The sequence below is a fragment of the Scedosporium apiospermum genome, assembly GCF_000732125.1.
Source record: "Scedosporium apiospermum strain IHEM 14462 chromosome Unknown SEQ_SAPIO_0100, whole genome shotgun sequence".
In the NCBI taxonomy this organism is placed as follows: domain Eukaryota; kingdom Fungi; phylum Ascomycota; class Sordariomycetes; order Microascales; family Microascaceae; genus Scedosporium; species Scedosporium apiospermum.
Window position 1 is genome coordinate 373,377 of NW_015971801.1, and position 24,435 is coordinate 397,811.

Consider the following 24,435-nt stretch of genomic DNA (forward strand, 5'->3'; position numbering starts at 1 on the left):
CGCCAACCCTAATTATCTAACCCTAAGGCGTCTGTATGACCTGTCTTCTGTTTCCCGGATCAGTTATGCCCTCCCGAAGGGTGACTTGGGAACAGTCCTGATCTCATTCGGGACTTCGAGTTCCCCTATTATTCAATACTCCAGAAGAACTACTCTGAATACTGTCATAGGGATGTCCGAATTTCCGGCTTGCGGAGTAAGTCAACCATCGATATTGAAATAGCAGGAGAATTGCCCCCAATTAAAGACCTCTTAAAAACATCCCGTGCAGCCACAAATCTAGTTTCCTACTTGCTGCCGCATCCCTAACTGAGCGCCTTTCTGCGCGTCTGGGGTAGATACCTGTATATCAAATTTATGTTCTATTACAACAAAGTCTACGTACGCCAGAATCGCATGCACTGTTTGGGCCGAGTTCGCCCACTAAGGCTTATACCGCAGCAAAGTAAGAGATGCAGCAGGGAACTCAAAGCAATGGCTCGAGGGCCATGTGATGTCCTCCTTTGAAATCCCCGCGTCTCGTTCTAACACGCTCTTTCCCGTAACCTTGTGCACCTCGACCTTCGCACCGGCCGGGATCCCCTTCAACTGTGTCTCAATCGCCCTGTTCTCCGTGATATTCACAACAGCCAACGAAACGACGCCATTATCCTGCAGCGCAGCGCTAACATCCAACCAAGGAGTCTCCACGGTGCCCCGGATCCAACCCGGGCTCGTCTGCCCCTCGTACTCGCCGCAACGGACGTTCACTGCCAGGCTCTGACCCCTCATGTACTTACTGAATAGCACGAGGGGCCACCAGGGCGGCTGCTTCACGATCCCCTCTTTAGTCGTCATGAGCGGGGAGATGACGTTTACGGATTGCGCGATATTTGCCATCCCTATGTGCTCCGCCTGTCGCACGAACACGTTGAGCCAAACGGCGACGGCGAGGGCATCGGAGAGGGTGTAGGCTTCCTCAGCGCCCTTTTCGCCGGGTGCCCGCTGAGGATCCCATACGTTCCACTCGTCGAAGCATATCTTCTGGCGGGGGACGGTATGGGGGACTTTGTTTTCGATGCGCGCGAGGTCAATAAGGCTCGCGGCAATCTGGATGGCGCGCTCAGCAGAGCGAGGGGCTATTTTTCTCGGATTGTTAGCGCACAATGAAAACCAAAGAAGAAAAAAATTTGACCGTATCTAGATACTGGAGGGGAATCTAGAATCGTACCGGTGACATTTTTCAAGTGGTCGTCTGAGGCGGTGTAAATGTGAATAGAGTGCATATCGATCAAAGAGGCCGTGGTGCTGCCTCCTAGTCCATGAAGATCGTAGCGGATGCACTCCTTGATAACATACGAGTCCCAAGAAGAGTAGCCCGTCTCTCCGCAGAGGATCAAGACGATGGACGGGTCGAGGAGCTTGAGGGCTTTAGCCCACTGGTAAGCTTTGTCGGCATATGCCTCCTTGGTCATCTGGCCGACTTGCCAGGGCCCCCACATCTCATTTCCTAGGGCCCAGTATTTGACCTGGTGTACTGTTAGTGGTTGCTAGGCCTTCTGCGTCTTGGGGTGGCGGGATTGTGCAGCGGTACCTTGTATGGTTTCTCCCGTCCGTTCTGCCGTCTCAGGTTCGCGTAGAAAGTATCGGCATCGGAGTTGCAGTACTCCACCCACGCCAGAGCTGTAGCTATCGGTTAGGTCTGCGGGTTTCTGCCTCGGGCTTGCAAAACAGCCTACCTTCATCGAGGGTGCCTAGAACAGAGCAGCGCCGCCATCAACATCAAACTCCTGCTACTGCCACGACTTGCGCGGTCATCGCCTGGATGAGAGACATACCAGTGCCAAAGTTGAGGGCAAAGTATGGCTCCGTCCCTACAATCTCACACCACTTAAGGAACTCATCGGTGCCGAATTGGTTGCTCTCGACGCCAGCCCAGGCGAGGTCATGCCTAAGATCCATCTAGTTATTGATACCCGAAGAGAAATCAGGTGCGTCGTTCATGTGTCCATTACCCACCTCTTCGGACGCTTCTCTCTAGGCCCGACGCCGTCTAGCCAGTGGTACGTGGCGACGAAGTTTCCGCCAGGGTATCGCACGACGGGAACGTTGAGGTCCTTCATTGCTTTGATGACGTCCGTCCTGAATCCGTTCTCATCCGAGAGAGGATTTCCCGGGTCGTAGATGCCCCCGTAGATACATCGTCCCATGTGCCTATGCACAATGAATTAGCCAGCACCGAGGTAGGGCGAGGAGAACTAAATCATGCCGAAGGATGGAAGGAGAAGGATATAAGAGAGAAAAGGAGAAGTGACATGTACGGCCGCGAAAAGTGTCAGGCGGCATACTCTGTGAAGCCTCCATAGGTATTAGCCTCGATGCGCGCGATAGTATGTGTCGCATCCACGGAAATGACCGGACGCTCCTCGTCCGGAATCTTCGTGAAACTGGTCATGGTGGTGGGTGATATTTCCTTGTTGACGTTGCACCGACGACAGGGGAGCCCGGGTGACGTGACGGAGCTTGGGAAGACTTGCAGGCAAACACGAACAAGAAGGAACAAAAGGGACAAAAGCTTCCCTACTTTATAATCATAGGTCAGTTCCAATGAAGAGAGACAAGCTTCCCCGCACTACCAAAGTTCCAATCCATTTGATCTCCACCCTTCCACAACCGAGCGCGGCTGGCACATAATACCCCGGTCTTGCCTCCCCATATTGGCTTGTTGCTACTCTGCGCCGCCCCGGCAATGCCAATTCCAGCCTCATGATTGGCGCGCATAATCCGTTTGCCGGGCCTATCATGCAGACGGACCCGGGGGCGGACAGCGCACCACACTCCCCTTCGAGGACTGCTGTTAATGGTGTGTGCGCTCGTGGTTGGATAACTGTCGTACTGTTGTTTATGGGGAAAGCTTGGAGTACGACAAGGAGGTACTATGTAGAATGGGAGGCTATATAGAGCTATGCTCCGCCATCGACGTCCATCGTCAGCAATGGGGAGGGACCCTGGATGACACGAGACTCGAAAGTGACGAGACTACCACAAGTTACAACTCTTTCCTCGATTTCTATCTTGCCAACTCCGGACTCTACCACAGCCATGGGGCTTCCACCCAAGTGGTACCAGGTAAGGAAGAAAGAATTCCCATCGCCTCTTTATACGGTCAGGTTGTAACGAGTCTCGTTCCTCGCAGTTTCTTGTGGGCCTTTTTGCCTCGCTCGGCTCTGTGACTTTCGGTTACGATCTGGGTGTTATTGCCCAAGTCATCGCGTCGCCTTCATTCCTAGAAAGGTTTGGTGATAACCCAGATGAAATGTAAGCTTTCCCGGAGAGTCTAGGAAAAAAAATTGGAAGGGGCTGCTGTTGTTGTTGTTGTGGTTGTTGTCGTAGTTGGAGATATGATCCATAGAACTGACGCCAGTTTCTGCGTGCAGCGGAGCCATTGTTTCAATCTTTACTGGGGGTGCTTTTTTCGGCGCAATGTTTGCCGGCCCCGTTGGCGACTACCTCGGTCGTAAAATGACCATCCTCATCGGCTCCCTCGTTTTCCTCCTCGGTGGCGGCCTGCAGACCGGTGCGCAAAACATCAGCTACATGTACTCGGGTCGATGCCTTGCTGGCGTCGGGTAAGCAGCATCCACTGTCGATACGTCTATTAATCTTACTTTTCTTGTGACGCTGATCGTTTTGTGTAGTGTCGGCTTTCTCACCATGATTATTCCATTGTACCAGGCTGAACTCTGCCACCCGAGCATTCGGGGTCGCGTCACAGCCCTGCAGCAGTTCATGCTTGGTGTTGGCGCCCTTGTCGCCGCCTGGATCTCCTACGGTAAGCCCGGGACCCCATTTTACCTCCGGAAATGGAAAAGGAAAAAAAAGCCCAGCCAAGACACTTTCTGACCGAGTCTCTCAGGCTCATACATTGGCTTTGCCAAGACCGACGACAAGCAGTGGCGGGTCAGTCTTGGCATCCAGAATGTCCCCGCCGGTATCTTGGGAACGCTCATCCTCTTTTTCCCCGAATCCCCTCGCTGGCTCATACGACACGGCAGAGTTGAACAAGGCCTCAAGACCTTAGCCAAACTCCACGCTCGCGGGGACGCTTCGGACCCCTGGGTCCGCGCCGAATTCGACCAGATCCAGGAGTCCATCACACTCGAGCACGAAGCCTCGGCAAAGTCCTACGCCGAACTTTTCACAGATCGGTCCTCCTTCAGGAGGCTGGTTCTAGCGTGTGGGCTGCAGGCTTCGATCCAAATGACAGGTGTGAGTGCGATTCAATACTACTCTGTGGCCATCTACAAAAAGGTCGGCATCGCGGAAGACGAGACATTGCGATACCAAGCCATTTCCTCCGTCCTCGCGCTCGTGGCCCAGTTCCTCTGCATTCTCTTTATTGACAGGACGGGCCGAAGGTGGCCGCTCATCTTTGGAAACCTGGGCAACATGGTGACTTTTATCATTGCCACCATCCTCCTGGCCCGTTTCCCTCCCGGCTCAGACAAAAGCAACGGTGGCGCGGCTTGGGGCTTCATTGTCATCACTTGGCTGTACAACTTTTGCTTCAGCGCTACCTGCGGCCCGCTCTCCTGGATCATCCCTGCTGAAATCTTTGACTTGAAGACGCGGTCGAAAGGTGTCTCCATCGCGACGATGACCAGCTTCGCCTTCAACACCATGATTGGGCAGACTACGTCGGTGGCGCTTGACGACAAGACCGGCATCGGGTGGAGGTGGTACATTCTCTTTATCGTGAGGTTTCTCCAGTCTCTCTAACATATGGTCTCGGATATTAATGGTTTCTCTCAGGTCTGCAACTTCTCCAACGCCATCTTCTTCTGGGCCGTTCTGCCCGAAACCGCTAAGCGACCTCTCGAGGAGATGAAGTACCTTTTCACCGAGGCACCTTGGTTTGTGCCGTCCATGGACTCTTCGAAGTTTGCTGTCACCGACCTCGACCGTCGTGTTGAAGAGCAGGAGCGTAAGCGGGAAGGCATGGTCAATGTTGAGCATAAGGTCTGAAGAGGGGGCTTGTGCAGCTGTACTTGACTGCTCGGTTACTCACTCCCAGAAAAAACACTTGATTTAATTTACCCTCTTTTCATCTCCTTTTTTCACTTCTTTTTTGCCTTGCACGTCGATTCTCTGTTTCCTTGCCTACGTGATCATCCAGGCCCGCGGCGTTTACTCAGTTCTCTGGCAAGTCACGTACCTGACAGCTCATTAAGCACATAGATGGAGATATCGAAACAGACACCAGAGGACATATCTTTGGAGATATATATAGGTCCTCGGTTTTCATCCTTATAGGGACGAAGAGGTATGGACTGGGGCGAGCATACACAGATTAAATCATTCAATTTCCTTGCTTCGTTGGGGGATCCGTTCCGGGGACCGCCTTACTCAGGCTATTCTAGTGTTGAAGATAGAACAGCCTGGGGGTGCTGTCACGCTCAAGGGAGTTTCCTCCTCTCAGGGATGGGTAAAGAAAGACATTGCTACGGTTTCCAGACTTGGGCTTGTTGAAGGCACTGTTTCAGCTCACGTTATTTGATTTTATGTATTTTGTATTTTTATTTATATTTTTGTAATTATTTTTCAGCCCGGTTTTACAATGTTAGCCGTCACGATCCCGTTCGCTATCAGCCGGCCAAAACCAGTGGCACTACCTTTAGCATATCTACAATCGAAATCAAACGTAAATGGCTGCAGATATCATTTGCGACTTCGACGAAATTAAGTTTCACGTGAACGTTTTTACTGGATTAAAACGATGGCAGGAGCGGATACGGAGCGGATGAATGACGTACTCGTACAGCCGGTACGACTGACACTGACACTTCGTATCTTGAGAGATGGTGCAAATCAAAAGCGACCCTGGACCATGAGTGGACTTTGGTTCGCCCTCTGTGAGGTTTGCATCAAGATTGCCCAGTCGAGCATCGTCGGCAGCAGAGCGGGCCTTTGCATGCACCTGCACGAGGGTGCGGTCTTGGACGCTGTAAAGTCCGAAGCTCACATCCGGGATGTGAGCGACGGAGTAGGACCCTGGTTAGCCCCACCATCCATCCTCAAAGCTGCAGGTGACAATGCAAGCCGGAGTCACAGGATAAGTTTTACGGATCAATAGATGCAACCTGCCCGTCTGAAGGATCGAGACCGGTCGCGTTATCAGGACGTTGACCGTCTTCCGTGTTTACTTGGGCAATGATCACGAAGAACCGGTGGCCTTTTGGACTGCCCCGCTCGATGCATCATTTGGCTTTGGACTAAGCCAGTGGAATAGCAGCAATGCTGTTCTCGAAAAAATAAGATTTATGCTAGGAAACAGCGGGGACGGGAGCCAAGGACAATAAGACGTCAAATGGGCGTAACATCCATCCTGCTCCGAAGTCTCCACGAGGAGAGGTCGAGGTACTCCGTACTCCACTAGACCGCGAGGAGCGACAATGGACGATGGAGTCACCCTTGCGAGAAACATTATTATTAATAAGAGGCCGATTCTCCCGGTGCCGACTACGCCCTTTCACCATCAGTAGCCAATCACAGTAGCGGGAATTGGCCGACAACGGACGGCTGCTATCGGTAAAAAAAAGAAAAAAATCTACCCCGGCAGGCGCTACCCATGCACGTCAAATCGAGGCAGTGACCGCCTGAACGCTGAAGGTATTTTGAAACCTAACGAGAAGATGCTTGGACTGAAATCAGTTGCTAGTCAAGCCCTGTGAAACAAAGAACGCTAGTCTGCGAAAGCGGAGAAGCGAAGCGGGAGAGAGCATTGATGTTAAATTAGGAGCCGTCGAGTGGTCTGGGTCTGGGTGGTTGGATTTCGTCACATCCGGCAGGCCCCCCTGGTACAGGCCAAGATGATCTGTCGCCGAGCGCCGTCCGGGCCGGGGTGGTTGCCACGGCCAGCTTCCGATTGATGGTGCAAAGCGACGTTGACGCGATCCCCCTCAGTGGGGGGCTGGTCAAGTCAAGGTGTTGACACTTTGCGTCGGGCCTCATTGCGAAGGGGAGAGGGAAGTATTTACTACGTCGTATTGGTTTCTTTTCGGTTTCTTTATTTTCCTTGGGTTGAGTCACAGCCTGCCTGAGAGACTCAATCAGACTCTTCATGGATGGATGGATGTGCCGTTTCGCCACTCACGTCGTCTGCGCGAATGTGCGTGCCAGAGAGCCCAGATCCTCTCCACTCGAAGCACTCCAGTTGAGGCTAGTGCACAATCGGTCGATGATGTCCTTGGCTTCGTACTTCGTACAATTTTTGGTACTTCTGAGTGGGGTGCAAAATTTCCATTTTAATCACTTCGCTAATCCATCCTGGGCGAATTGTAACTTGGGAACCTTTGCTCTCCCTCAACTTTCTTACTTCTACCTCGAAATTTCCATCTTCCATGTGTTCCGCGCAACTTTCTTGGACCAAGTGAACTTCGAGCTGTGTTCTCTGACTCCCTTTATCTACTAAGAGATAAAACAACTGTTGCTCCCATTCCTCTCGTAAAGGCTTTCTTTCGTGAATAGTCGTATTCCTCTGTCCTCGTCCCGTATCCTGCCCGCCGTCCTCTGCTTGCCTCCCTTAGAGGCACAGCAACTCCCACGATGACGACTTCTTCGTCGCGTCGGGACTCGTCCCCGACGCTGTCAAAGCATCGTTCAAGACGATCCTCGAAACCGAAGCCCAAGTTGCCCAAGCAGCAGCTCTTCATTCTTGGTGAGTGTTGAAGATCACATTGAAACTTCTTCGCCCTATCACCTTGTTTCTTCGACTGCTCCCGCTCCCGCTGCTCCCATTGCTCCCACACTGCATGAGCTTGGCCGAGATGTCGCCTCCCGATTCGCAAGTTTGCCTGCCTGTTATGCCTCTTCCCGCTCTATGGCGCCCATGCTGTTTCGATCTCACTATCACAACATTTCCCAGTCGTGGCAAACAAACTCCTCGACCCCGCCATCCTATGTGCCTGTGCCCTTCCATTTGCTCGAACCACTGCGCCTCGACGAACATGGTCAATGCCTCTCTGATTTAGTTTACTTTTACCTCGATATTTTACTTCGTTTGTTTGTTTCTTAATTTTCTTCTTGTGCCGTTGATAGACTCGTCAACAGGAAATGACATTGCCTGGGGCTCGGTGCAATTGCATCGTCGTCACGGTTTAAGCCGACGCATGTTTCTCATTGAGGTCAAAGCAGCAGGTTCAGAACTTGGCTCGGTTCGGTGAAGCTCATCCGTTGGAACAATGTGGTGGTCGTCAGCTCTACGGGTACCCAAAGCATTCACTCCTCCATATAACCCAATCTAGTTTGCTTGACACGGAGTTGCTAACCGCTTGTCTTCTTTGCCATGTAGCCGTCGCTCGATTCGCGGAGCCCCTCGCTCTACTATCCGTGTTTCCTTACCTCCCGGAGATGATCAAGGGGTTTGGCGTTCCCGACAATGACGTTGCGTACTGGGCTGGAATCACCTCCGCCGTTTTCTCCTTCGCTCAGAGCCTCACCGCTGTGCCGTGGGGAAGGGCATCCGATAATATTGGGCGAAAGCCTACCATCATCATCGGTTTATTCAGCACCATGATTTGCTTCCTAATATGGGGCATCGTCGACAGCCTACCCATGGCCATCTTTGTCCGCGCCATCCAAGGAGGTGGTAACGGAAACGGTGAGCTCCCCCGTCCCTTAACCTGCTCCTCTACTTTCCTTGTAATCTTCAAAGACGGGCATTAACACGCGCGACTCAGTCGGCATTCTAAGAACCATGGTTGCGGAAATGGTCCCCGAGAGAGAACTCCAACCCGTAGCCTTCTCCATCATGCCCCTCGTATGGTCAATAGGCTCCGTCTTCGGCCCCGCTTTCGGAGGCTTCTTCGCCAACCCGGCCAAGCGATTCCCCGCGCTATTCGGTGGCCATTCCTTCTGGGAGAAATATCCCTTCGCCCTGCCAAACTTCCTCGCCGCCATCGTATTCCTGTTCTCCATGACCATCGCCACCCTGTTTCTCAAGGAAACTCTTGAGCATAGACGCCACCACGAGGACTGGGGCCTGAAACTCGGCAAGAGGCTCTCGCGGGCTATTAAGGGACGGCGCCAACGGCGGGCCTCCTTTGTCGACGGGGAGGCCACGGCCCCGCTTGTTCCCGCACATCACCATAAGCACGGTCCTGCCCACGTGGGGAAATTCCGCCCGGGTATGAAGGAGGTGTTTACGACGCAGTCGAGCATCGGATTGCTCTGCTATACGTTTTTAGCTCTGCATTCGGTGGCGTATGATCAGGTCCTGCCCGTGTTCCTCAACTATCCTCCTGTGGAGTACACGCCGGAGAACACGAGGCTGCCTTTCTTCTTCACCGGTGGGTTCGGCATTGAATCCAATACCATCGGAACCATCTTCACGGTCTATGGTGTCGCTTGCGGCTTTATCCAGTTTGTTATCTTCCCTCCTCTTTGCAAGAAGTTTGGTGCTCTGCGGTGTTTCCGTGCTTGCTGTGAGTACTCGTCCCCTTTCCATCTAGCTTTCTTTTTCTTTCCTCCAAAGACGAATGTCTGAATACTAACCCTCTCGCCAGGCCTTCTCTTCCCCGTAGTCTACATCTTCACCCCCTTCACCGTCCTGATCTCCAACCCCCACCTCCGCTACACCGCCCTCCTCACCATCATGTGCTTCAAAGCCTTCGCCGTCATCATCGGCTTCCCCTGCATGACCATCCTCCTCACAAACTCCTGCTCCTCCCTCTCCATCCTCGGCACCCTCAACGGCTTCGCCACGACCTTCAGCGCCATCGGCCGCGCCATCGGTCCCGCCTTCGCCGGCGCCGCCTTCTCCTGGGGCGTTGCTCGCGGATACGTATCTGCTTCGTGGTGGCTGCTCACCGTCATTGCGCTGGTCGGGGCCATTCCCGCTTGGTATCTCGTTGAGGGGGATGGGCCGAGTCGGTCGAGTGAGTGTAGTGATGACGAGGAGGAAGATGAGGATTCCAGTGCCACGGCTACCGAGGTGCTTGGGAGTGATGAGGAGGAGTCGGCTTATGTGGCGGATTATGACGCGGGGGATGTTGGGGAGAATGATGATGTTTTGCCGCTTTTGAAGCATGAGGAGCGTGGTGGTAGTCCCTATCGCTCTACCCACTGAGCCTTGCGGGGGCTGTCGTAGGGTTTGAATCTTGTTCTTTTGGGGCATCTTGCTATCTGGCTTGGGGTACATTGGATCCTTCGGATTTCCTCTTGCGCATCCCCGTTTCTTTCTTCTCTTTTATCGCACAGCGACAAAACGTTTAGCATCCCTTGGGTGCTTTCCGGAGTTTCAAGGTTGGGTCAAACCATAAAAGTTTGCGTTTCTTTTTCTGTTTCTTGGACTTTCACGATCTTTCTTTCTTTTTGGATGATGATGATGACGGGGTTATGGTATGCATATGCATTCATATACAAGCACAGGGATAATAGAGGAAGCATTGAAGGGGGCTTGTGTTTTTGGATATATCAGGTGTTCTTCCTTGTGGGCATCATCACATTGTAGCAAGGCAAGGAGTCGAGAATAAAGAATCTTGAAGTCTTCACATCCAGTTCTTGAACTAGCTTCTTCATAATTGAAAATTTGCGAAATCCCGCCAGAAAAACCGCCAGCATAACTCCTCCCCTTGTTCTTCCATTTTTTTTTTCTACCCTATTTCGCCCTCTTCATTTCCCTTGTTTCCTAAGGGGGGTATCTGGCCCAATCTCTCCCTTACGGGAGATCATTGAAATATCAAAAGGGCCTCGTATAATCTACGAGAAAAAAAAAAAAAAGAAAAGAAATCATGATCTAAGCGCAAAAAACAAAGAACTCCTATTCTTTTCTCTTTTCCATCATCATCAATCCATAAAACTCAATCCTTCCCATTCCCTTTTTTAAAACCCTCCAATATTTTGCGTATGCACCCCTAGTTGCACCATTTATGCGAAAAGCTTCTTCTCGTAGGACTCCATGTTGACGTTGCCCTCGGCCTGGGCGCTCGAGGTTCGGAGCTCGAAGCGGACGAGGCCGGCGGCGACACCCTCATGGAGTTCCTTGAGAGACTGGATACCACAGTCTTGCATGGAGTGCTTGAGACCAGCGGCGAGGTAGGGGACGAACTTCCCAATAGGTCTAGAGAGGGGTCAGTACGAGTCGCAGGACGAAAACAAGTTAGTTGAGAAATAATATGACTTACCCCCTGTGAGCCACAGAGCCAGAGACGCCCTGGGCAACGAGGACACTGTCACCCTCGGAGAAGTACCTGGCGGTACCGGCATTGCTCCTCTGGCTGTCCTTGCCGCCATTGCCGGCCTTCTTGTCCTGCATGGCGTCGATACTGCCCATACCACGGTAAGCCTTGACGAGCTTACCCTCCCTCGAGACGAAGGAGGTGCCAGGGGACTCGGTGGTACCGGCGAGGAGACCACCCATCATGACGGTGGCGGCACCAAGGGCGAGACCCTTGACGATGTGACCGACGTTCTGGACACCACCGTCGGCGATGCAGGGAACACCGTATTGAGCGGCGAAGCTGCTGACGGAGTAGACGGCCGCGGCCTGGGGACGGCCAACGGCCATGACTTCCTGGGTAATACAGGCAGAGCCACTTCCCATGCCAATTCTCAGACCGTCTACACCAGCTTGGATCAGGGAGGCCGCCTGTTCTCGGGTGACGACGTTTCCTCCGATGACCTCAAGCTTGGGGAACTTCTCCTTGATCCACTTGATCATTTCAATCTGGTACATGCTGTTTCCTTGGGAGCTGTCAAGGACGACGATGTCGAGACCAGCGTCGACGAGCTTCTGAAGCCTGACTTTGTCCTCGGGTCGGGTGCCGATAGCGGCGGCAGCGATGAGCTGCTTGCTATCGGGGGCCTTGGAGGAGAGGGGGAAATCTTGGTTCTTGTTCAAGTCGGAGCGGGAGATCATGGAAACAAGGTTGAAGTCCTTGTCCACGATGGGGAGCTTGCCCTTCTTCGAGTCCTTCAGGATCTGGTTGGCCTCGGCCAGGGTGATGCCGGCCTGGGCAGTAATGAGGTCGGTAACCATGACATTTTCAACGGGCTGATCGAGGTCGGTTTCGAATTGGATATCACGGTTAGTGACGATTCCGAGAAGCTTGGAACCAACGCTACCAGTCTCTAAACGTTTTTTAGATTTGTCAGCGTTCGTGCGCTATGCAATTGTGTTGGTCTTGAGGCGTTGCCACACGGCGCTTCCCCAGTTTGACGAAACAAACATGAGCCATCGAGGTCATATACATGGTGTCCTCATGGCAGAGCGTTTAACTCTACCGTTACAGTGGAACGAAAGTTTAAAAAATAGTGGTTGGTAATCATAGATGGCTCAGGGAAAACGCCAAATTGCCCCGGGGAAAAAGCCTAGGACTTAGTGAAAAATTCGTACCTGTGACGGGGAAACCACCGAAACCCCACTTCAACTTGAGGTCGAAAGCCTCGCCGACGGTAGTGGTGCGCTTGATAACGACGGGATCGAGGATGAAGCCGTTTTCGTAACGCTTCACCTTGCGGACCATGTCTGCCTGGGCTTCGGCGGAGCAGTTGTGGTGAATGACACCGAGACCGCCCTGGAGAGCCATGTGAATGGCCATCTCGTGTTCGGTGACGGTATCCATAGGGGAGGAGACAAAGGGCGTCTTGATGCTGATCTTCTTGGTGACGGGAGAGTCGAGGACGACCTCAGAGGCGGGGAACCCAATGTAGCCAGGAAGCAGGAGGAAATCATTGTAGGTGAGACCGCCATGCTTCTTGGTGTCCATCAGCTCCGTGATATCGAGTCCATCCCTGGTCTCGTAGTTGCTGAGGTCATTGATCGCGTTCTTGAAGTCGCGGACCTTGCCTTCTCCGTAAAGGGTAGACATGTTTGCTGATGAAAGAGGAGTTTGTCGGTGAGGTTGAGGAGGGGTTATGCAAAAAGGGTCCCAACACGAAGCTGGAATTTGCAAAAAGTTGACGATGGGGAGGAGAGTTGAGGTTGAAGGGTATTAATCGACGTCAAACGTATGAAGCAGTTGAGAAAACGAAAGTAGAATTGACGAGCGTTTCGGCTGTTCTTCTTGTCTTCTTGCTCCAGTAAACGGCGAGGTACGGCTGATGGTCGACATACACCTTCTTCCCGTAGGAAGGGAAGAAGGCAAAAAGAGAAAAGAAAAAAATTTCCACGGGCCAAAAAATTTTATTTTGGGCCTTCACAAGCTTTCCCCCAATTGCAAAGGCGGTCACACAAAATGGTACATGACTACATTGTGGGCGTGGGTTTTGGTGTGGGTGGTAGCTGCTGCAAGCGGGATTGATGCGGGGCACAGGAATCGAATCTTGGATCTGGACCGTGCGCAGCGACTTCCGTCTTCGGTCTTCGGTTTTCCATAATTGTTCCTTCCCTCTGACGAAGCAGGACCCCAATTCTTTGTAATTCGATTTTCCGTTCGAATTTGTCCCCATTCAGGGCCATTTTCTCACCGTTTCACGAATACCTTGACTTGGCCCCCTACGTATTATTAATCCCATGAGATCACGGTGCAGAATCTTGGAGTTGTTCCCTTATCTTATCGCGTCCGCCCGTGGACGACGGAGGGACCTGGAACTCAGGAATCTATGAAGAACTTCGTAGACAAAACAATGATTTCCGTCATTCTCATCCCTCGATCTTGACTAGGCCAACAAAAGCTGTAAATCATCCCAAAGCCCTCTCAACCTCGTTATAGACCTGCAGAGGAGGGAGGCTTCACTGACTTCTGGGGGAGAAACAAACACAATATTGGAAGACAAAAAAGAGAAAAAAAGAAAAGTAAAAATAAAATAAAGAGAAAACGAACAAGAGGCAAAAAGATAGTTAACAATGGTCAGTATGAGGGTCGAACTCATGACCTTGGCATTTACTTGATAAGCCGGATAGCTTATTAGTACCACGCTCTAACCAACTGAGCTAACCGACCGTCCGAAGGCGACTTTCTTCTTGGTGACAGACTCCCTCGGTTGGGTCAAGATTTCCCAAGATTCCGGCACGAATTTGCAAATCCGGACGATTTCCTGGGTTTGCAGGCAGGGACCTGCGTGCGAATGTACCCCCAACCCACCTCCCCCCTAACCATCAATGAGAATTACATGAGCGGGCGAAGTGGCTAGCAACCTCACGGGTCGGTCCCGGTTTACTTAGGTTCCCGCGGTTCTCCAGTATCAATTCGTAATAGTGATGATCAACAACGTCGGACGTACTGACAGTGCATGTTGGTGCACGAAGTTCCCGTCTTCAATCATCATTCGCTGCTTCCCCTCAGGCCATCCCCAAGTCCCAAGCCTCCCTCATCCAGCAGTGGGTCACCTCACCGTTTCCTCCAACTGCAATTTGTGTTCTTGGATCGATTCGTAACCACATCTGCGAGTAGCACTCAATATGTTAATAGTTTGCATTCAGTACGCCTGATGTACTCCCAAGGAGGGAGGGCGCCTCCTGTAATTGGCTTTCGGGAAGCTTTGCCCAGGCGGTTCCCCATTGTTTAGTGTGGTATCAGATCGAGGCCACCAATATTTTGCTTGGCACTTGGTTTGGGCCCCGTTTAGCCCCTCCAAGTCCAAGTCTGTCCCCGATTCGCCTGAGTGACCGTGTGATGTCACTCTCGGGGTAACTTTGTCCTGGAAGCTCGTGTTGTCTGAGACCATCTCATCTGAGACGGTGAGACCACATCCTTCAAGCAGGCTGTAAGCCCATGCACAACCGCCGCCTCTGCCACACACCCCGCGTTGACTGGTCAGGGTGGTGGTGACCTTGCAGGAACATTTTGAAGTAATACTTCGTACCTTATTTGATCAACCTCCACGCTCGTTTCTCCCCGCTTCACCAAACCAAAACAGGTCTAATTGAGTATTTTAACATTTCTATCCTTTCTATCCGCCCAACGGCGATTGCGAATTGCGATATCGAGCCAAGATGGAAGCATCCGGCGGCCCGTTGGGTCTATTGAGTGAGACCCTCGTCGGTGTTAATTCCATCGCCCATGGCCTGTGGTATTGGTATCACTGCGCTCGCTGCTCTATGCCCTGGATCTCGCTGGCCCTGCTCAGTGCTGCAGCTCTGCTCGTCTCCTTTCACCTAGCTACCTACTTCTCTCGCGCAAAGAAACACCCATACCACCTCGTGATACCCATAACATTCATCTTGACCACTTCCTATATAATCTATATATCGGTTGGCAAGCGACACTGTCACTCCGGCCTGTTCTGCGGTGCCGTCGATCAGGCGACGTTCATTACTCCGTCCGGCGTAAAAGTCCCTCTCAACATCTTCAACGAGGGCCGTGAGGAGGAGTGGGCTTCGACTGCGCTCAACCCTAAGGCTGTTGATCCGCAGACAGCTTGCCATGGCTACACAATCTCCAACGTCAAGGAGTCGAAATACGGATTGACTGCGGATCTGGATCTCCAAGGATGTGGATGCAATGTCTACGGCCACGATGTGTGGGAGTTGAGCCTGGTCGTCGAGCATCAGGCAAAGGACCGTCTGCGTGTTGAGATCCTGCCCCGTTATGTTAGTGCCGAGAATGAGACCTGGTATATCCTTCCCGAGGAGCTAATCCCGAAGCCGAAAGTCGATGATGGCTATAATGGGAAAGACCGGGATTTCGAGTTTATTCTAGCAGAAGGCAACGAGTTCGCCTTTTCTGTCAAGAGGAAGTCTACCGGCGAGACTTTGTTCTCTACGGTTGATTCACACCTGGTATTCGAGGACCAATTTTTCGAGCTTAAGACTCGTATGCCTGAGGATTACAATATTTACGGGCTCGGTGAAGTTATGCATGGATTTAAACTTGGAAACAATCTTACAAGTAAATAAGCCTAACCCATTTCCGTACGCCAACCAGCGAACGTAAGTCTCTAATCCTGGCTTAGGAACCATCTTTGCTGCTGATGCTGGGGATCCCATCGACGAGAACATTTACGGTTCTCACCCAGTGTACCTCGATACACGGTACTACAAGGAAGACTTACGTTCGAAAGAGCTGGTCTATGTCACAAATGCCACTGATCCCAAGGAGAAGTATGTATCGTATACCCACGGCGTGTTCCTAAGAAACTCCCATCCCCTCGAAGTGCTTCTGAGAGACGAAGAGGTCGTCTGGAGAGGCCTCGGCGGTACGCTCGACTTTTATTTCTACTCCGGCCCGACCGCCAAGGATGTCATCCGATCGTACCAAACGAGCACCATTGGCCTCCCTGCCATGCAGCAGTACTGGGCTCTTGGATTTCATCAGTGTCGCTGGGGTTACACTGGATGGAAAGAACTCCAGTATGTCGTCGACGAGATGGCCAAGGCGCGGATCCCGCTCGAGACGATTTGGGGTAAGTGATGGCTTTCTTTTCCTCGTTGTTTTGGGTTTTCTTTATCTGGAGAAATGCCTTGCTGCTGACAACCCCCTTTTTAGCGGATATCGATTATATGAACCTTTTCCGGGACTTTGAAAATGACCAGGAATCCTGGAGCTACGAAGAAGGTGCCGACTTCTTGGACCGTATTCACGCGAATGGACAGCACTTTGTCCCTATCGTTGATTCCGCCATCTATTCTCCGGACCCGTCTGATCCAAAGGGTGTCTATCCTACCTATGACAGGGGTATCGAGGCTGATGCCTTTATGTTGAACCCCGATGGGTCTTTGTATATAGGCCAAGTTTGGCCTGGTTATACCGGTGAGTGGGAGGAATCTACTAAGTAGACTGATTCATGAGTCGGGTCACAAACTGGAGGCTAATCACGGGTTAATAGTATTCCCGGATTGGGTCGGAGCAGCCCTGAACGGGACCGGGACATTCGAATGGTGGACGGGCGAACTGACTCGATACCATGAGCACATCAAGTTTGACGGTATTTGGATCGACATGTCCGAAGTGGCTTCCTTCTGTGAGGGTAGCTGCGGAAGTAATAGGACCATCGGCATAGACTCACCGCCAGACTTCCTCGCCGGTACTGTATCACATCAAATGGGCGCGGAAGAGCAGTTGACACTGCGCGTGCACCCGCGTCATCGAAGCGTCAACCGGCCGCCTTACAAGATCAACAATGTCCACGGCCCAATTTCCATCAAGACCGTAGCCCCGGAGGCCACGCACCATGGTGGAATCCTCGAGTACGACGTGCACAACCTCTTTGGCCACCAGATCCTCAATGCCACTTACCACGCCCTCTTGTCCATCCAGCCTGAGAAGCGACCCTTTATTATTGGACGGTCGACGTTTGCTGGGTCAGGCAAGTACGCCGGCCACTGGGGTGGCGACAACTACTCGCTTTGGGCCTATCTTTATTTCTCCATCTCACAAGCGCTCTCGTTCTCCATTTTCGGCTTCCCAATGTTCGGTATCGACGCCTGCGGATTCGGTTTGGACGCCGACGCCGAGCAGTGCGCTCGCTGGATGGAGCTCGCCGCCTTCTTCCCGTTCTACCGAAATCACAACGCAGTTGGGAGGCCTTCGCAGGAGCCGTACGTTTGGGAGGTGGTGGCCGAGGCGTCTCGCCGCGCCATGAAGATTCGGTATTCGCTGTTGCCTTATTTCTACACGCTCCTGCAGAGGGCGCACGAGCGGGGAGATACCGTCCTTCGTGCGATGGCGTGGGAGTTCCCCGACGAGCCTTGGCTGGCGGATGCCGATAGGCAGTTCCTCGTTGGACCGGCGATCCTTGTTACTCCTGTGCTTGTGAAGGGAGCGACTTCTGTGGACGGTGTCTTCCCGGGCACGGGTAGTGGCACGGTTTGGTACGACTGGTACACGCACGAGAAGGTCCAGACTTCGCGTGGGGAGAATATTACTCTTGCGGCGCCGGTTGAGCACATCCCGCTTCACATTAGAGGCGGACACGTCGTTGCGATCCAGGAGCCCGGTCTTACGACTAAGGAGAGCCGGCAGGGTGCGTGGGAGCTCCTGGTGGCACTTAATGAAGACGGAACGGCGAGGGGAGAGGTGTATATCGATGATGGAGAAAGTCTTGTACAAGACAAGACTCTTGTCGTTGATGTGAGTTATAATATCTTGCCCAAATCCCTCAACGGCACCACATGACGCTAACTGCGTGTTATAGTTCTCCGCGAAGAAGTCGACCCTTACGGTAATGCCCAAAGGCGTTTACAAGGATGCCAATGCGCTCAAGCAAGCGACGATTCTCGGTGTCAAGTCCGTGAAGTCGGTGTCTTTCAACGGCAAAACTTTGACCAAGGGCTGGGAGTTTAACAAGACTATAGGTGTGCTGAAGGTCGACCTTCATCCGTACACTTCTGACGGTGCTTGGAGCGCGGAGTGGACTCTCTCTTGGGGCCAAATTCTTGGGCCTGAGCCACTTCAACTTCTGGTTACTTAGTTCTTTCGGGATTAGCGCATGAGATTAGGATATGATATGAGACAAAGCGTCATGACTTCGTTATTAGCTGCGGTATAGAACATAGGCTAGTATATGAGAAGGGCCGGAGAGACGAAAGAATAGCCCCCTTATCCTACACAGCCTTCATGGGTAGAATCACTCTTTGACACGTTAATTGTACAGAGTACGTATACTCCTCCTTTGGTAGAGAAAAACCTCTACCTCTGTTCTGTTGTACTGTTACAACCCAACATTCTCTATCCCTTCCATCGGGGTTACCCATCCTCTAGGGTACGGGCCTCTTACACGCGAGAACGCTAGTAATTCGGCCGATCCCGCGCCAGACGGTCCTGCCTCTGCATCTCTTCCCTAAAGACATTCCTCCCCTCGCCATCCCTCGGCGCAGGCGAAGAAGGGAACCTGTCATTGACGGGCGTACCGGCGAGACTACCCAAGACATCGCTGTCACGCCTGGGCGCGGGGACATCCTTGTACCGCTCACCTCCGTGGCTCAAATCCTCGCGGGAGATATCGTCCCACTGCTCGAGCATGATGCCCCTCTCCTCCTTCCTCCTCAAGCTCTTCCTGACGTTCCCGGCGAGCCTCTTCGCGCGGGCCTTTCCGACGCCGTAGCCGTGTCGGGACCTGCTCATGATATTTCCGATACCGACGTGTCGAACCTTCTTATTCCACCAACACGTACCGAACAGCATAATGAGAATGAACGCAGCCACAGACGGTAGGGCAATATATAGTTCAGCACCCTTGGGCAACCTAGGGCCCTGCGTCTTGAAAGCAGGCGCATACGTAACGTAGACAGTAGGCCCCTTATGCTCGACGGTCTCGGCTTGCCCTTCGCGCGACGCGACGATGGAGAGGGTGAGGTTGGTGGGCTGCTTGGACTCGAGGACGGAGGAGGTGACTTTCCAGGGATAGACGCCCCAAGCGGCGGGGAGGGTGTCTGTGGTTTCGAAGGCCTTGATGGTGTCGGAGTCGTTTGTGGAGGAGATGCGGTTGGCTACGATGGAGATGCGCCACTTTGCTGTGGTGTTGGTAGAGGTCTTGAGGGTGTCGTTGAAGAAGTCGGGGTTCCAGGTTACTGATCGTGACCGTGTTAGTATAATCCTCATGTTGGAGTGCGTGTGCGAATGGGAGAAGAAAAGGAGAGAGCATACCATAGTATAGGCGATCGACGTAGAGCTGCGAGTCCTTCGCAGGATCGCAAAACGGCGCAAACTCCTCATCATCCCCCTTAAAGCATCGCGCGAACGCCCCCGAGGGATTCTTCCCATCCGTCCCCGTCGGAGCCGGCACGCGCGACCCCGTGCTCGTGGTGATCTGGACGTTCTCGGTGAGAGTGAATACCGTCCCGGTGACCTCGTTCGGGGCCGCGTCGGCGAGGGTGGGCGTGCCTTCGATGGTGGTCTCGTGGGGGGTTACGGTTGTGACGGGTGTGCCGCTTGCGTCGACGGAGACCCAGATTGCGGTTGCGGGGGCTTGGCGGGCGCGGAGCGGGATGTCGAGGTTGGGGTTGGGGTTGGGGAGGGCGGAGGTTAGGAGGGGGAGGAGGGAGAGGGAGAGGAGTGACGCGAGCATTTTGAACGCGTTTCTGAGGGGAAGAATAGGGGAAAAGGCGTCAATTTGCTCGGTCGGAGAAAGGAATGAGAGGAGGGAGAGGAGAATTGAGGATGGAGGAAGGGATGGAATGAAGATAAGAGAGGATGGCAGGCGGAGATTAACATGCGCGAAAAAAAGACATCGGGATCTCGAGAGAGAGAGAAAAAAGTTTGTTTCGCAAGGTCCGGGAGACCCAGTTTATTCTAGATGGAAGGCTTCGGTGGCGGACCAGTTAAAGCTCGATTGTTTCATTGAGGGTTTTTACTCTGCTAGCTACTTTGTATCTCATGTCGTGGAACTGAACCGGTTGGCATTGACTGATTGCTACAGAGTCTGGATCGTGATCTTTTTTTGGTTGATGCATTGTCATGGCTAATGAGGGAATCCACTTCAGTCGGGATCACGGCATGCAGAGACAACTGGCTGCTGCTACGGCTCTATCCAGACTCCAAAAGAGTTAGTTCACAAACGTGTTTGATTGTTTTGGATCCTCCGAGGCCAATTGAACTCTCGGGAATTGAGAATCAATGTTTCTTCGGAATGCTGAACTCTTTCCCCACGTACCCGCATCTGTACAACTCTTCAAGATGCAGAGGTTCCGGCGAGACCGTGTCTTGGTCGCGTCCGTGATATCCGAGTCCAATTCTGCTTTCAGGGCGCTCCTGCCTTCTATTTGCCACTTGCTGGGATACCCTTGCTTAGCGCGGGAGAGCAGCTTACCTAATCGCCTTGTCCCTGAAAACAGACAGCTGGCAGCGGGTGGTGCTAAGCCCCCTTCTCCACAGGCTTCAACGTTGAACATTGTTAGTGCAGATCCAACCCCGTTTCCTTCCAGACACTGCCAAAAGAGGCAGAGATTTGACTGCGAGGAGGTTGTCCACTGCAGACAATTGCTCCTCTCGTTCAAGATATCCAGTCTTTCCTGGCCAGTCCATTCGGTAGGCATACCTAAGCCATGTTAAATGATAATCTATAATCGAATAAGATATTGTTGTAACGAGAAAATTTTGCTTACACGTGGCCGTCTTTTTAACCGGGGCCACACCGTTCCAATTGCTAAATAGGAAATAGGAGGTACGTACTTTTTACAAGGGGTTGATTACTTTTACTTGACAGAATCCAAAAGTGCAACACTTGCAGCAAGTCAATGCAGTTGGACACTTGATCTGAACAGATTTGGTTCTTCCCGCATTCCTTAGAGCACTAGCCCTCCTCGAAGAACCATTCGACTGAGCCGAGGAACCTTGACCTAGGTGTCACCACCCAACGATTGCTAACTCGCTCTCATCGACCTAGCAGACAAACTGCGACCTCGCTGTCCCGGGTGCAGACATAATTGAGACTCGGTCCTTGTCCACTTTGTATGCGCCTGGCCGATTTACACGATCAACCCTCAGAAGTCGACACTCTCCACCGGGAGAATAGGAGAAATTGGACGAACAGGGCGTCGCCGCTTCTACTCCGCGGCACGGATGGCTGCCCCGCCATGTCGCCACCATACAGTAACAACTTCAAGGCCCGCCGAAACCCCTTTGACAACGACCGAGGATCCGCGTTGAATCATGTGCTACGCTCCGTGAAGCGGCTCGTCTCGCGCGCCGTGTCTTCGGCGTATACCTTTTCCCGCGGCAACGGCGCGAAGATGGCAGCCGGCTTCGTCACCAGGACGGTGTGGCATGTGCGGAGGAACCTAACGAGGAGGAGGCTGCTGAGCTTCCCCCATTTAATCGTGCTCCTATGGCTGCTTGTACTACTGCGAGGTGAGAGGTGGCTGTTTCACTGGAAGGTGGAGCAATGTAAATGGCACAAGTGGGAAGACTGGGTATGCGCTTTCTTGTCCCTGGGTTGTCCATGTTTAGACTTTGGGAACTAACTGTGGTGCATGCTCTTAGCCCAAAGATGCGAATCCTCACCACCTCATCTTCGTCGCCGACCCCCAGCTCATCGACCCCAAATCCTACCCCAGCCGCCCCTGGCCCATCTCCGACCTCACCCCCCTCGTCGTCGACAACTATATCCGCCGATCCTACAACGAGCTCCAAGGCCAACTACGCCCCGACTCCCTATTCTTCCTCGGCGACCTGTTCGACGGCGGCCGCGAGTGGAAGACGGCAAACGGCGACTTCAACGAAGCGAGCTGGGCCCGGCCTTACCCGGCGAACGAGAAAAAGTACGCCAAGATGTGGAAGAAGAAGTACGGGCATGACTACTGGCTGGAGGAATATAAGCGGTTTAGCAACATCTTTTTTAAGCCCTACCACGAAGAGGGAGGCCAACATGGGGCGGGAAAGAAGGGGAGGAAACTTGTGGCGAGCTTGCCGGGGAACCATGATTTGGGATTCGGTTCAATGATCAAGGTGCCTGTGAGGGATCGGTTTAGCGCCTTTTTTGGCGAGCCGAACCGCGTCGATGTCGTGGGGAACCACACCATTGTCTCGGTGGATACTGTGTCTCTGAGTGCGGGCACCTCGGAGCAAGCCCGGACGGAGAATCTTAAGCACATCTACGGCCCCGCCGACGAGTTCCTCAAGGAGGTCCAGAGCCTCAAGAGGAAAGCCGTGCTCGACCAGTTGAGATTCCTACGCGGTGACAACGTCGAGTCGCAACTGAACAACAACGTACTCGACGCCTCGAAGCTCACCGACGCGGACTTTGCTGACCCCAAGGAAGACAAGAATGCCAACGTCGCCGACTTCCCTACGATCCTTCTAACCCACGTGCCTCTCTACCGCGATCCGGGAACGCCCTGCGGACCGATGAGGGAGCGCTGGCCGCCCAGCAAGCCCGTGCCCACGGATGCAGCTGGCCGCGTGGTCGACCACCGGAACGCCATCTCCGTGTCGGCTGGCTACCAGTACCAGAACGTGCTTAGTGAGGAGGACTCGGTGAAGATCGTCAGCAGCGTCGGGAACGTGAAGCGCGTGTTCTCGGGCGATGATCATGACTACTGCGAGCTGACGCACTCCGGCGCCAAGAACAACGCTGTTGAAATCACCGTCAAGAGCATCAGCATGGCCATGGGCATCCCCACCCCCGGCTTCGTCATGGTCAGTATGTGGAACCCCATCGACGAGAGCGGCAAATCTCTGCGTGGCGGTGAGCCCACGATGCAGACTCATCTCTGCCTCCTGCCGAACCAATTCCGGACGTTTGTCGGGTACGGCTTCTTCGTCATCGTTTCTCTATCTCTCATCAGCATCCGGGCCTTCCTCGTTTCCTTCCTCGGTCTCCCGGCCTTTGCTCACTCACTCAACCCCTCTTCCGGTCCGTCACCATCATCATCTTCCTCTTCTTATCTTCCGGTCTACAAAGAAAAACGCCACGACGAAGACCCCCCAACCTACTCCTCCTCATCCAACTCCTCCTACCCCAACCGCCTCTCCTCCCTCTCAGCCTCGCGCACCCGCAACCCCGTCTCCTCAGCCGACCTCGCCCGCGATCCCACAACCACAACCTCCTCCTCATCCACTTCATCCACATCGTCATCCACCCCCTCCGCATGGAAATCCAAGCGCAAATCCTCCAAATTCGCCTCGTCCTCTTCCTCCCGCTGGGGCTGGGGCGGAGGCGGCCACAAACAGCTCCGCATCCAGATCAACAACGACTTTTACGACAGCGGCAAGTCGAGGAGTCTGTGGCGCGCGGCGTCGGGGAGGAGGAGGAGTGTGGAGTTGAAGGTCGTGGTGAGGGAGTTTGTGGCCATGGCTTGGAGGGTTGTTTGGATGGCCGGGTTGATTTGGGCGTATCTTAATTGGCGGGGGTGAGACGAAGCATTTCTTATTTTTCTCTCTATTTTTTATATCTTTTTTTTATATCTTGTTTACCGCTCACTCACTTTGGATTATCATCGATCGTTTTGGGGGTTTTAGATTTTCTTTTATCCTTTTTTTGTACTTTCTTCAGCATATTTACTTTTTGTTTTGCGTGTTCTTGGTTCTACTTTTCGTTTGGAAAAAGGAAGCATCGTTATCATCAATTGCCATCTTGCCAGAGCTTATTTTCCTTTATCATGTCAAAAGAATCGGCCCAGGGGTAGGAAACAAAGGCTCTTACGCGGCCTCGACGGAGTGTACAAGTAGTAATATTATGTATAATACAATACTCACGCACAAAGAAGTGTATATGATCGACTTCAATGGGGATGTTCCGTTCTCGATCTAGAAGACGGGCTCGAGCTGAAGCTACCTTGGGAGAGTTTTGTTGGGCGGGGGGCATCACCAGCTCGTCCGTAGAGATCCAATATCATTTCGAAACTTGGTCACACGTCAAAGACATTCGAAAATCTCCCATCGCCTCCAGAAAAATGTGTTTCCTCGAGTGGAAAACCATCATTAGAGCTAAACCTCGCCCTTATTTAGCCACCTAGCATACATCCCATCTCCGCTCCCTTCTTCCCAAACAACTCCACAACCGAACCCTTTCAATGCCAACGACTTAAGCCAAAGAAAAAGAAGTTGAAGAAAAACACCGGCCGGTATTATTCTTCCT

General features: G+C 52.8%; 7 protein-coding genes across 7 annotated transcripts; 4 read left to right on the forward strand and 3 right to left on the reverse strand.

The window, feature by feature from the left end:
* Positions 1–423: 423 nt before the first annotated feature.
* SAPIO_CDS6159 (uncharacterized protein) lies at positions 424–2,434 on the reverse strand (the record flags this gene model as incomplete). Its single annotated transcript, XM_016788335.1, has 7 exons — positions 424–1,118; positions 1,211–1,508; positions 1,574–1,662; positions 1,719–1,733; positions 1,818–1,930; positions 1,999–2,193; positions 2,328–2,434. The coding sequence occupies 7 exons, from the start codon at positions 2,432–2,434 to the stop codon at positions 424–426; spliced, it is 1,512 nt and encodes a 503-aa protein (XP_016642092.1).
* A 647-nt stretch (positions 2,435–3,081) lies between these two features.
* SAPIO_CDS6160 (uncharacterized protein) lies at positions 3,082–5,004 on the forward strand (the record flags this gene model as incomplete). Its single annotated transcript, XM_016788336.1, has 6 exons — positions 3,082–3,108; positions 3,176–3,297; positions 3,417–3,608; positions 3,678–3,811; positions 3,896–4,734; positions 4,792–5,004. The coding sequence occupies 6 exons, from the start codon at positions 3,082–3,084 to the stop codon at positions 5,002–5,004; spliced, it is 1,527 nt and encodes a 508-aa protein (XP_016642093.1).
* A 2,580-nt stretch (positions 5,005–7,584) lies between these two features.
* SAPIO_CDS6161 (uncharacterized protein) lies at positions 7,585–10,105 on the forward strand (the record flags this gene model as incomplete). Its single annotated transcript, XM_016788337.1, has 4 exons — positions 7,585–7,696; positions 8,330–8,638; positions 8,718–9,461; positions 9,543–10,105. 4 exons carry the CDS (start codon positions 7,585–7,587, stop codon positions 10,103–10,105), a joined length of 1,728 nt encoding a protein of 575 aa, XP_016642094.1.
* An 800-nt stretch (positions 10,106–10,905) lies between these two features.
* Positions 10,906–12,848, reverse strand: SAPIO_CDS6162 (Inosine-5'-monophosphate dehydrogenase; the record flags this gene model as incomplete). The annotated part of the gene is made up of 3 exons (XM_016788338.1): positions 10,906–11,098; positions 11,163–12,108; positions 12,374–12,848. 3 exons carry the CDS (start codon positions 12,846–12,848, stop codon positions 10,906–10,908), a joined length of 1,614 nt encoding a protein of 537 aa, XP_016642095.1.
* Positions 12,849–14,914: 2,066 nt separating this feature from the next.
* On the forward strand, positions 14,915–18,330 carry SAPIO_CDS6163 (Alpha-glucosidase; the record flags this gene model as incomplete). The annotated part of the gene is made up of 5 exons (XM_016788339.1): positions 14,915–15,734; positions 15,874–16,323; positions 16,407–16,670; positions 16,747–17,990; positions 18,055–18,330. 5 exons carry the CDS (start codon positions 14,915–14,917, stop codon positions 18,328–18,330), a joined length of 3,054 nt encoding a protein of 1,017 aa, XP_016642096.1.
* A 317-nt stretch (positions 18,331–18,647) lies between these two features.
* Positions 18,648–19,926, reverse strand: SAPIO_CDS6164 (uncharacterized protein; the record flags this gene model as incomplete). The annotated part of the gene is made up of 2 exons (XM_016788340.1): positions 18,648–19,429; positions 19,506–19,926. 2 exons carry the CDS (start codon positions 19,924–19,926, stop codon positions 18,648–18,650), a joined length of 1,203 nt encoding a protein of 400 aa, XP_016642097.1.
* Positions 19,927–21,433: 1,507 nt separating this feature from the next.
* SAPIO_CDS6165 (Cell division control protein) lies at positions 21,434–23,711 on the forward strand (the record flags this gene model as incomplete). Its single annotated transcript, XM_016788341.1, has 2 exons — positions 21,434–21,769; positions 21,840–23,711. The coding sequence occupies 2 exons, from the start codon at positions 21,434–21,436 to the stop codon at positions 23,709–23,711; spliced, it is 2,208 nt and encodes a 735-aa protein (XP_016642098.1).
* Positions 23,712–24,435: the final 724 nt, after the last annotated feature.